At 41.0% G+C, this 12,788-nt stretch overlaps 1 protein-coding gene across 3 annotated transcripts in view; it reads left to right on the top strand.

The window, feature by feature from the left end:
* The window catches only part of ALDH7A1 (aldehyde dehydrogenase 7 family member A1), a 44,771-nt gene that overhangs the window by 13,914 nt on the left and 18,069 nt on the right, over positions 1-12,788 (top strand). For all 3 annotated transcript variants that reach the window (XM_066382127.1, XM_066382129.1, XM_066382126.1), the window contains exons 7-10: positions 521-565; positions 3,888-3,965; positions 5,172-5,269; positions 10,163-10,204. In XM_066382127.1, the coding sequence (XP_066238224.1) occupies positions 521-565; positions 3,888-3,965; positions 5,172-5,269; positions 10,163-10,204 (263 nt within the window). The remainder of the gene's footprint in view (positions 1-520; positions 566-3,887; positions 3,966-5,171; positions 5,270-10,162; positions 10,205-12,788) is intronic.

Below are 12,788 nucleotides of genomic sequence, written 5' to 3'. Positions count from 1 at the left end.
TAGCTTTCATGCTCAGAGAAAGAATTTAGATCAGCAAAGCCACGAGATTTGTCTTTGTCCATTTTGCATCTTACCACTAGTGATATACTGATCTGAGGGTAGTCTATTGGATGTACTCAAAGACTGTCACAAATGAGCAAGACGTGGGTGGGAGGATTAATGGTTTGGTACCATGTTACCAAAGGGACCCATGCTTTCTTGCAGCTCTGAGCTTTCTAAGAAAAATTCACATCGATTTCCTTTCACTCAGTTCCCATAATTGGCAGAGATTAATGTAACAGTTCCCACGATCAGCGCAAGAAGGTTCAAAATTGCTTTTCGCCATTTTTATATTTATGAAAGTTTTGTGTTCTGTTAGGTCCCAGAGAAACCAAGCTGAAGGATAGATTCCTGTTTCAGATATTAGGCTCAGTTGTCTCATTAGAAGTTTTTCTCACAGACTTTTGCTTCTGCTTGATAATAAAAGATATTTATGATTTTCACCAAATTAAATTGCCTTTTTTTTTTTAACCCTTTTAAGGAAAGGTGCTCCAACAACTTCCCTCATTAGTGTCGCCGTCACAAAGTGAGTATGTGTGGCTTTTTCCTGAGTATGGAATGTTCTCAAAAGGGTGATATATAGGCACTCTGTGTGTGTGTGTGTGAGAGAGAGACAGAGAGACAGAGAGACAGAGATAGACAGGAAGGGAGAGAGATGAGAAGTATTAACTCGTAGTTGTGGTGCTCTAGTTGTTCATTGATTGATTCACCTAAGTGCCTTGACTGGGGGGCTCCAGCTGAACCAGTGACCACTTGCTTAAGCCAGTGACCTCGGGCTTCAAGCCAGCAACCATGGGGTCATGTGAATGATCCCACACTCAAGCTGGCGACCCTGCACTCAAGCTGGTGAGCCTGCACTCAGGGTTTTGAATCTAGGACCTCAGAGTCCCAAGTTGACAATATCCACTATGCCCCCACCACTCAAGCAATAGGCACTGAATTTAAAAAAAAAATTTTTTTTATTCATTTTTAGAGAGGAGAGAGAGAGGGAGAGAGAGAGACAGAGAGAGAGAAGGGGGGAGGAGCTGGAAGCATCAACTCCCATATGTGCCTTGACCAGGCAAGCCCAGGGTTTCAAACCAGTGACCTCAGCATTTCCAGGTCGACACTTTATCCACTGCGCCACCACAGGTCAGGCCTTTTTTTAAAATTTTTTAATTTTTAGGACTTTATTCATTTTAGAGAGGGGAGAGACAGAGAGAGAGAGAAGGGAAGAGCAGGAAGCATCAGCTTCCATTTGTGCCTTGACCAGGCAAGCCCAGGGTTTCAAACTGGTGACCTCAGCATCCCAGGTCAATGCTTTATTCACTACACCACCACAGGTCAGGCTGAATTTTTAATGTAATATAAGTGTCATATTTAAGTATGGGATTTGAATAATCTCTTTTTGGTTGTGATAACATTTTTATATCATTTTGCAGTTCATAGAGCTCTTTTAGAGCCACATCCTTTAATTCTTTGGAAACATGACAGATACTGATTTATGTGTTGAACTTGAACTCTTATAAACATTATTGTCACTTGCAAAATAAAAGCAAATCAGCAAAGAGGAAATTTTCTTGCAGTTTAGGGGCTATAATTTATAACTATTCAACATGTTAATGGTTTTGAGTTCTACCTAGCTAATTCTTGTATTGCTTTTGTTTAATAGACTGTCAGCAGAACAGAAAGAAATGCTTACTATATTATTCCACAGATTCTTTCTCACATCATCTAAAATGTGTTTTATCTTTTGATTAAAAAAATTGTTTTATTTTCTCATATTTGAAAACTCGACAACTCTGATCACATCATAAAATCATTGTTACTGATTTGTCATTCCAGAGTTTAGAAATCATCAACAAGAGTGGGCTTTCGCATGCGGGGGTATAGTGCATCCTTCATGCTTGATTAATTTCACAGTCTGCATTCTCTGAGTTAAGAGCTGTTGTAGAGAGCTGGCGGCAGAATCCCTATGTGAGAGGGCCCTTAGTATTAGAAGATCACTTAGGAATACTGGCTTAGGAATTGAAAAGTGGGCTCTAAAAGAGAGAATAGTCTTTACTTGAAAGAAATGTGTGATAATTGAGAAAAGTATATCCTTCAAGGTAGGGATGCTCAAGGTAATATTACATAGAGCCTGACCTGTGGTGGCACAGTGGATGAAGAGTTGACCTAGAATGCTGAGGTCGCTGGTTCGAACCCTGGGCTTGCCCAGTTAAGGCAAATACAGGAAGCAACTACTGCCAGTTGATGCTTTCCTCTCCTCCTCCCATTCTTTTTCTCTCTTTCCTCTCTCTAAAATCAATAAAGAAAATCTTAAAAAAATATATTACATAGAACTCTGATATAGAAAACAGCAAAATGATGAGATTTCCAAGGGAATTTTTTTTTGATTAAAAATAACTTAAAACAGCTAACATGATCATAGTGGACTGGTTTGCCAGTTTAAACAACTGGTTTAAAACACTATCAATTGATATTAGTTTCAGATGTTTTAAGTTATTGTTGCTTTGAGCTGTTTTATACTTATGTGCTTTAGACATTTTGAAGGTTTGAAATGTTCACATAGGAACATGGTTGACATTTTAGGTAATTGAGAATGTTACTTTATTTTGTAATGGAAGGCAGTAAGTAAAATGATGCTGAATTTGGCCATAATTAAGCAAGGGTGCTGCTGTATCCAATAGGAGTTCTTAATGCAGCTCAACGCTCAGACTCAGAAGATGAACACAGGCCACATGGAACCTCTCCATGCAGAAGGTTATACTAGTTGGCCAGGGGGATAACATTAGGTATTTCTCTTCAGTTGGTGTCTTTATAGCAGTTTGCACAGGGGTAAGAGATGGGATCTGCAATGCACACGAGTGGGGGTAGCCCTGACTTGATAGCCTAATGCCGCACAGGAGCCGGAATGCCTTGTAACAATTCTGTTGGCAGGGCTTTCAGCTGCCCGTCAGGGTCCTGCAGTGATGAGAGTCACTGCACTCTGGGAAGGCCAAACTGTATGAGGTTCCTGTTTATCCTTTTCAGGATAAACAGGTTGTCCTAGTCCAGATGTGGTTGGCCAGTCAGGGGTCTTCCTTTTTTTTTTTTTTTTTTTTTTGTATTTTCCTGAATTGAGAAGTGGGGGTAGTGGGGTGGCAGAAAGAGTCCCGCATGCGCCCGACCAGGACCCACCCCACAAGCCCACTATGATGCAACCAGAGCCACTCTAGCGCCTGAGGCAGAGGCCATGGAGCCGTCCTCAGCGCCTGGGCCATCTTTGCTCCAATGGAGCCTTGGCTGCGGGAGGGGAAGAGAGAGACAGAGAGGAAGGAGGGGGGGGTGGAGAAGCAGATGGGCGCTTCTCCTGTGTGCCCTGTCCGGGAATTGAACCTGGGACTTCCACATGCTGGGCCGACACTCTACCACTGAGCCAAGCGGCCAGGGCCTATTTCAAGATTTTTTTTATGATTTCTTGTTTTATTTTTTTTATTTTCATTTTAATGGATTTGTAGTGAGAGACAAAAAAAAAAAAAAAAGGCCCTGTGATCAGTCAGATACATCTTCATAGTTTGGCAGAAACTACTTGAAAACAATGATCACTTGAATTACATGACCAACGCTTTATGTCTTTTATTTCTTTTGTGATAGTTTTTTTTTTAAAACAATTTCCTTTTAAGATTCTATTAATGAAAAAAAAGTTTTGTTTTCATGTGTTTGAAAACCTTATTTCTGTTATGTGAGGACAAATCCAGGCCTGGATGTTTGAGGGGAGGGAGAGAGAGTTAAAACAGAAAGATTAGGTGGCTGGAAGTTATTCCTAGTTTTTCAAAAACCCTAAGAAATGAACTTGCCCCTTAGTAGTAATTGCTTTTCCTTCCTAGGATAATAGCCAAGGTTCTGGAGGACAACAAGCTGCCTGGTGCGATTTGTTCCTTGACTTGCGGTGGAGCTGACATCGGGTAGGTCAGTAGATGGAGAACAGCTTTCTGCTGAAGGACCCCAGGCTGATCAACTAGAAGCAGCCTTACTGGAATAACTAAGCCCAGCGCAGCTGAAGTGAGAATGGTGTTTTGGAATTATCAATATTATTATGGAACCCAACTTTTTTTTTTTTTACCATAGTATGCTACTTTTACTGGTGATCTCAAAAATGAGCTATAAGTTGCTCCTTTTTTATTTTAAATAAATGAAAAGTATTCATAGTGTAGTATCTAACTCCATGAGTATTCTATCCTTTAACCAACTCTGTTCTTGCCCTCTGGGCATCCAGTCCTTGGCTTTGGCCGTAGAGTAGCTCGGGTAATCGCATTAGTGCGTAGTTATGCGTTACGGAGCCGCTGCCTTGGGTAGCGGTGCTCATGTTTGCTGGGCTGAACCTGGGGAACTGTCCGTGCCCTATATTAGATGCTGTGACTGCTCTGTGCACCAAGCCCTTTGACGTACCAAACTGAGCAAAAAGGTTCAAATTGATAGTGTGGTCTGCATTCCTTAGAAACAACTGGAAATCCTAGCACAGCCTTTATCAGTCATCTTCCATGAGGGATACTTAGGATGTTTCCCTACAGCCCTTAGATTTTTAATTTTTTTTGTTGTTGTTGTTAGTGAAAGAGACAGAGAGGGACAGACAGACAGGGACAGACAGACAGGAAAGGAGAGAGATGAGAAGCATCATTTTTTTTGTTGCAGCACCGTAGTCATTCATTGATTGCTTCCTCGTATGTGCCTTGACCAGGGCGAGGGGGGTTATCTAGCTGAGCCAGTGACCCCTTGCTTAAGCCAGCGATCTTAGGCTCAAGCCAGCGACCATAGGCTCAAGCCAGCAACCATGGGGTAGTTTAAGAATCCTCAAAATAACCGGGCTGCTCATCAGTGAAATGCTAAGGTCATGTTGTGCAGTCACCCACTCAGTACAGGAAGAACTTTCTTCCTTAACAGTGTCCTCAAGGTAATTTCTGTTTATAGAGAGCTCACAGAAGAGGTTACTTTTTCTGTTATTTGGTTCTACCTGTGAAAATCTAGTTCATTGTCATGAAGACCTCCCCTTGCTCTCTTATAACAGACTGCCTTTCCAAGAGCCCGGTAGGTCAAGGTTTTCTGGTGAGTCTCGCTGGATGGCGCCATGGCTGGGTTTTCCTGCTTGAGTGACCTTGTCTGTTTCCCTTCAGCACAGCCATGGCCAAAGATGAGCGAGTGAACCTGCTGTCCTTCACTGGGAGCACTCAGGTGGGAAAACAGGTGGCCCTTATGGTGCAGGAGAGGTTTGGTAAGTGTTGGCTTTCTAATGAGGATTTTAATTCCTGCAGAGGTATGGATGTGAAATCTAAAAGTGGTATTTTTTATCTTGACCCTTTCCTTGGAGATACCAGCCATGTTTATTTGAACATCTAAGTAAAAGAAGAGGTTGCAGTTATTAGTTAATATTAGGGCACACACAAATGTAAATAGCAAAATTTGGAAAAGGATGTCATTTTCTCTCTACATGACTATGGTAGAATCATATATATTTATCAAATTCTATCAGACTTATTTAGCAAATTAAAAAAAAAAGAAAATCTGCAGTTTAAATAGGATCACTGAGTACAGGACCTACAGTGAATGGTGAATGGAAGATTCAAATCTGTCTCCTCATTTATATAAACATAGCTTTGTGTGCTCTACTTTATGACTGATTAAAGAGGTTTTTAAGGATAATATTAACTGTCAGTTTTGGGCAATTATGAATTTAGACTTTAACAAGGGGAGACTTGACTAGGTAATCTGCCAGCCCTATTGCTTTTTGGGGCATTGCTTTTAAAAAGCATGTGTACAGAAAACTGTTGGACTAATCAACAAGGTCAGCAAGGATAGAAGATCAATAAAAACAATTACATTTTTATACATTAACAATGAACAACATGAAAATGAATTCCACAAAAAAAATTCATTTACTAGCATGGCATCAAGAAGAATAAAATAGGCCTGACCTGTGGTGGCGCAGTGGATAAAGCGTCGACCTGGAAATGCTGAGGTCGCCGGTTCAAAACCCTGGGCTTGCCTGGTCAAGGTACATATGGGAGTTGATGCTTCCAGCTCCTTCTCTCTCTCTCTCTCTCTCTCTCTCTCTCTCTCTGTCTCTCCCTCTCCTCTCTAAAATGAATAAAAAAGTAAAAATAAAAATAAAAAATTAAAAAAAAAGAAGAATAAAATACTTAGGAGTATATTCAGCAAAAGCTGTGCAAGCTTTTCAGATGGAGTTCCATGAAGCACTGTTAATTAAAGACCTAAGTAAAAGTAGTCATCCCATTTTCACTTCTTGGTATTGCCCAAGTGATCAAAAGATTGAATGCAATTCTTTTCAAAATGCCAGCTGGCTTCTTTGTAGAAATGGATGAGTTGATTTGAAAATCATATGAAAATACAAAGAACCCTCAATAGCCAAAATAATCTTGAAAGAGAAAAACAAAATTGGAAGACTCACACTTCTTGATTTCAAAACTTAACTACGAAACTACAGTAATCGAGCCTGTGTGGTACTGGCATAAGGATAGACGTAACGATCGATGAGAAAGAATTGAGAGTTCAGAGGCCTTATGTTTATGGCCAGTTGATTTTGACAAGGGTGCCAGGACATTTCAATGAGAAAATGGTCTTTTCAATAAAGGGTGCTAGGACAACTAGATAGCCACATAAATATATTTATAAATATATTTAAAGTTAGATCCCTACCTCACCCAGTATGCAACAATTAAATCAAAATGCATCAAAGACCTAAATATAGGAGCTAGAACTATAAAGCTGTTAGAGGAAAACGTGAATAAGTTTTTGTGACCTTGGGTTAGGCAGTGGTTCCTTAGCTGTAATGTGACACCTGCAGCACAAGCAACAAAAGAAAAAAAGATAAATTGGATTTCATCAAAATTAAAAAGTTTTATGCTTCAAAGGACACCATTAAAAAAATGGACAACCTGTAGAATTGAAGAAAACATTTGCAAATCTTACATGATAAAAGATTTATATTTAGAATATATAAAGAACTCTTAACTATTCAATAACGTGTAAGACAAATAGCCTGACCTGTGGTGGCGCAGTGGATAGAGCGGCAACCTGGAATGCTGAGGTCGCTGGTTCAAAACCCTGGACTTGCCCAGTCAAGGCACATACACAACCAGTGAACAACTAGAGCGAAGCAACAATGAACAGGTACTTCTCATGCCCCTCTCTATAAAATAAAAAAAATAAAATATTTAAAAAAAAAGACAAACCAATTAAAAATGAATAGTCACTTCTCAAAGAATATATACAGCTGGCCAATAAGATGCGCAGAGATGCTCAAGATCATGAATTCCACTCTTCCCACTAGCGACTTCCTTCTCCTCATCCTTCTCCCACCCCCTTCGTATTCAAAGCAGTAGTTTGTTTTCTCTTAAGCAGTACTATTAATAGGATTATATGATAGTTTTTACAGAAGGTATCTGCCTGTCTTGATACAGGTGCTTTTCATGGTGGGGGTTGGCTGTAGGAGTGTGGTTAGGGAACAGTTAAGGAATTGGAAGGATTTAGGAAGTACAGGTCCCTTCTCTTTTGCCACAAAGCACGTGAAATCAGGCAGGGGGAGCTGACATTAGGTGTAGATCTTCTGTTTGCCTCCCCCTTTTTTGCCATCTAATATAGTGCTCTGCTGTAGCCAGCAAACTGTCATTAAATCAGTGGTTACAGCAGAGACTAGAGCTGATGTAGCACTCAGTGCTGGTAATAACAGCCCTATCTCCTTATAATTAACATTTATCTGATGCTTAACTGTTTTAGAGTTGTGGAAGTGGGAACGCACTTTTCCTGCTGTCGCAAATAAATAAAAGTTCTTTTTATAGAAGTTGATTTTAAAGTGCATTTAAGGAAAAATAAATGTATATTCAAAAGATGTAGTAAGCACAGTTCTCAAATTGAGGCATATAAATTTCAACTCTTTATGCTGAGAAGTGTAAGGTTGGAATGGCATCCATAGCCTGCTGTGTAACTTGCCTGGAATGTAAGCTGGCAGTGCAGATAGTGGCCTTACTATTCACGCCCTTTGGCCCTGACCTAAGTAGGTAAGAGGTAGATATTCAACAGTCAATCTGTTCAACACTAGAGAAGTAGTTAAATCAAGTTTGGTTCATCTTCATGATGGACACTCTACAGTGATTTTTAAAAATAGTTTCTAATAATTTAAGGATAAGATATGAGATATGAATCAGAAAATAAAGCAAAGTTAATTAGGTATAAAATCTCAACTAAATATAAATTTAGAGGAAAAAGAGTGGAAGGCATTGTACCAAAGTATATATAAAGTTCATCATGACCTATGGGCCATAGCATTTTGCCTGCTTGATACATTTTGATCATTAAAAAATTTCTACAATGAGCTTATAATTTTAAAACTTTTTTATTTTAGTTAAATATATACAAATTTATCATTTTCACCATTTTTAAGTGTGCAGTTCAATGACATTAAGTGTATTTATCTCGTTGTGCAACCATTACCAACATCCGCCTCCAGAACTTCGTCTTCCCAACTGAAACTGTCCCCATTAAAAACGAACGCCCCGTTTCTGCTTTCCCCAGCCCCTTGGCAACTACGATTCTACTTTCTGTCTCTGTGGATTTGACTATACTTGGAAGCTCATATAAGTAGGATCACACAATATTTTTCCTTTTGTGACTGGCTTATGTCACTTAATATAATGTCTTCAGGATTCATCCATGTTGTAGCATGTGTCAGAATTTCCATTTTTTAAAAGCTTGAATATTTCATTATATATATATATATATATATATAAATTTATATATATATAGATATATATATCATATCTTTTTTTATTGATCCACCAGTGGACCCTTGGGTTGCTTCCACATTTAGCTGTTGCGAATAATGCTACTGTAAACATGAGTGTACAAATATCTGTTCAAGTCCCTGTCTTTACTTTTCATGATGTTGCTAGATCAAGCATATGGTAATTCTGTGTTTAATTCTTGGGTTTTCCATAGTGGCTACACCATTTACACTAATTGGAAATTTTTTGGACACAACATCAAACTTAGAGAAAAATTATAAGACACACAAGTCATTTCTTTATACCCAGATTCACCAATTGCTTACATTTTGTCCCACTTGCTTTATCATTTTTCTTTCTCCAAAAACACACACACACACACACATTGTGGTTGCATATTATTTTTGAACTATCTGGAGAAAGTTGAAGACCTTGTGTTCCTTTACCATGAAATATTTCACAGTATTTCCTAAGAACAAGTACATTCTGTAACGTAACCTAGTACAATTATTAAAATCAGGAATTTTTTTTGTGTGTGTGTGACAGAGAGAGGGACAGACAGACAGGAAGGGAGAGAGATGAGAAGCATTGATTCTTCATTGTGGTACCTTAGTTGTTCATTGATTGCTTTCTTATATGTGCCTTGACTGTGGGCTACAACAGAGTGGGTGACCCCTTGCTTAAGCCAGCAACCTTGGGTTCAAGCTGGTGAGCCTTGCTCAAACCAGATGGACCCATACTCAAGCCAGTGACTTTGGGGTTTCGAACCTGGGTCCTCTGCATCCCAGTCCGATGCTCTATCCACTGCGCCACCACCTGGTCAGGCTAAAATCAGGAAATTTGACATTGATTCAGTGCTCATGCTATATATATATATATTTTTTTTTGTATTTTTCTGAAGTTGGAAATGGGGAGGCAGTCAGACTCCTGCATGCGCCTGACCAGGATCCACCCGGCATGCCCACCAGGGGGCGATGCTCTGCCCATCTGGGGCATTGTTCTGTTGCAACCAGAGCCATTCTAGCGCCTGAGGCAGAGGCCACAGAGCCATCCTCAGTGCCCAGGTCAACTTTGCTCCAATGGAGCCTCGGCTGCGGGAGGGGAAGAGAGAGACAGAGAGGAAGGAGAGGGGGAGGGGTGGAGAAGCAGATGGGCGCTTCTCCTGTGTGCCCTGGCCGGGAATCGAACCTGGGACTTCTGCATGCCAGGCCGACGCTCTACCACTGAGCCAACCGGCCAGGGCGCTCATGCTATATTTTAAATCAGAAAGTAAAACATAATTAGGATAAGGTTATGATTTGAGGCCATCTGTTAGTGCACATTAAATACGAAACTAGGCATTAATTTGTGTTTATATGTTTTTACAGGGAGAAGTTTGTTAGAACTTGGAGGAAATAATGCCATTATTGGTAAGGATGCCCTGTGTTTTTGTTTTGTTTTCTGTTCGGCATATCTTCAGTAGCTGTCCTGAGTATATAGAATCTGTTTAGGAGCTCTGTTCTATGTTGTCCATGCCTAAGGCCTAGTTCACATGCTTAGGAATTTTAGTTATGAGACAGGACACAGTGGTTTGAAGGCAGAGATAACTAGGAAGGAAAGGTTACATTTTTGGAAAATGTAACCTGGGTTTAGGACCTTTGTATGAGACTTCCTAATGTGGCTTTGTTTCTTATTTTTCCTTCTCCTATTTTCTGAAAACTGGCCACATGTCTAGAATAAATAAGTAACTCTTATGTGACTTGCTGATTACATTAGATCTCAAAAACATTAGCTTGTCCTTAATGGAATATTTAGTGCTTTTATAACTGAGAAGGAATGCTTCCTTAAGGCATTTCAATCACTTTATAGATAGACTTGGACATTACTTAATTCTGTTTTTCAATTATCTGACACAAAAGGGAATAGTCTACCAGTGTAACTGGATAATGTAGGTTGAGACTTAATAATAAAAGCACTGCTTTTGTGATTAAAAAAGCAAAACTTGGCCCTGGCCGGTTGGCTCAGCGGTAGACCGTTGGCCTGGCGTGCAGAAATCCCGGGTTTGATTTCCGGCCAGGGCACACAAGAGAGGTGCCCATCTGCTTCTCCACCCTTCCCCCTCTCCTTCCTCTCTGTCTCTCTCTTCCCCTCCCGCAGCCGAGGCTCCATTGGAGCAAAGATGGCCCGGGCGCTGGGGATGGCTCTGTGGCCTCTGCCTCAGGCGCTAGAGTGGCTCTGGATGCAACAGAGCGACACCCCAGAGGGGCAAAACATCACCCCGTGGTGGGCATGCCGGGTGGATCCCGGTCGGGCGCATCCCGGTCGGGCGCATGCGGGAGTCTGACTGCCTCCCCGTTTCCAGCTTTGGAAAAATGAAAAAAAAAAAAGGCAAAACTTGCTAATTTGTATATTGCTGTTAATCATCACGTTTAAATGCCTGTGTGTTTGTGGTATACACCAGAAGTTTAAAAACTAAGTGGCAAAGGTTTGTTTGAGATGAACTTCTGATCTAAAGAGAGTTAATTAATTAATTTATTTATTTATTTTTTACAGAGACAGAGAGTGAGTCAGAGAGAGGGATAGACAGGGACAGACAGACAGGAATGGAGAGAGATGAGAAGCATCTATCATTAGTTTTTCATTGCGCATTGCAACACTTTAGTTGTTCATTAATTGCTTTCTCACACGTGCCTTGACCGTGGGCCTTCAGCAGACCGAGTAACCCCTTGCTGGAGCCAGCGACCTTGGGTTCAAGCTGGTGGGATTTTGCTCAAACCAGATGAGCCTGCACTCAAGCTGGCGACCTCGGGGTCTCGAACCTAGGTCCTCTGCATCCCGATCCGACGCTCTATCCACTGCGCCACCGCCTGGTCAGGCTAAAGAGAGTTAATTTAAAAATCTGGTTTGCAGCCTGACCAGGCAGTGGCGCAGTGGATAGAGCGTCGGACCTGGATGCAGAGGACCCAGGTTCGAGACCCCCCGAGGTCGCCAGCTTGAGCGTGGGCTCATCTGGCTTGAGCAAAAAAGCTCACCAGCTTGGACCCAAGGTCCCTGGCTCAAGCAAGGGGTTACTCGGTCTGCTGTAGCCCCACGGTCAAGGCACATATCAGAAAGCAATCAATGAACAACTAAGGTGTCGCAACGAAAAACTGATGATTGATGCTTCTCATCTCTCTCCATTCCTGTCTGTCTGTCCCTATCTATCCCTCTCTCTGACTCTCTCTCTCTGTCCCTGTAAAAAAAAAAAGATTAAAAGAAATAATAATAAAAATCTGGTTTGCAGTGGGTATTTGCTACGAAACTGTGCTCAGCTGTTTCGTATGCATTGTTCATTTAATCCCCACAGTAATCCTGTGAGGTAGATACCATTATGAATCTCATTTGAAGGTTGCAGTCTAAGTTTTATAGTGATTATGTGTGTGAACAGGCCAGCAAGTGATAGAACCAGCAATTGATATCCCGGCAGTCAGACCCCAGAGCACTGCTCTTTCCTTAACTGCTTACTATCACCCATTTGTACCCCAGACGCTATCCCTTATGGATGAGGAAATTGAGGCTCAAAAAGGTAAAATAACACAACTAAAAAGTGGTGGAAATGGACAAGAACGCTGGTCTGTTTGATTGCACAAACCACCTTAACCATCTTAACCGTGCTAGTCTGAGAATGCTGTCAGACTATAGAAGGGACAATTGGAGATGTAGAGGGAATTGTGTCTGTAAATTTCTCTAAGAGATAAGAAGGAAGGAATGACAAATAATATAAATGGAAGAGTGCGTGTAATCACTTTGAGATTATTTGCTAAGTGGGGCGAGGTAATCTGGTGTAGGAGTAAAGAGCTTGAAGGGTTTCAGAGATTTGGAAACACTTTGTAGACGGGCCACAAGAGGCATTTAAAGGCCTCAGGACAGATGCAGGTGAGAATACAAGTGTTGTTATAGGCAAGTCTGATGGTGGTGAATGGGAAGTTTCCCATTGCTCTCTCTATGGGCCGGGGGAAGCTGGCATCAAAATGG

The sequence above is a fragment of the Saccopteryx leptura genome, chromosome 4, assembly GCF_036850995.1.
Source record: "Saccopteryx leptura isolate mSacLep1 chromosome 4, mSacLep1_pri_phased_curated, whole genome shotgun sequence".
Taxonomy (NCBI): Eukaryota; Metazoa; Chordata; class Mammalia; order Chiroptera; family Emballonuridae; genus Saccopteryx; species Saccopteryx leptura.
The sequence above is the reverse complement of the archived record's forward strand: the minus strand, read 5'-3'. Positions and strand labels throughout refer to the sequence as shown.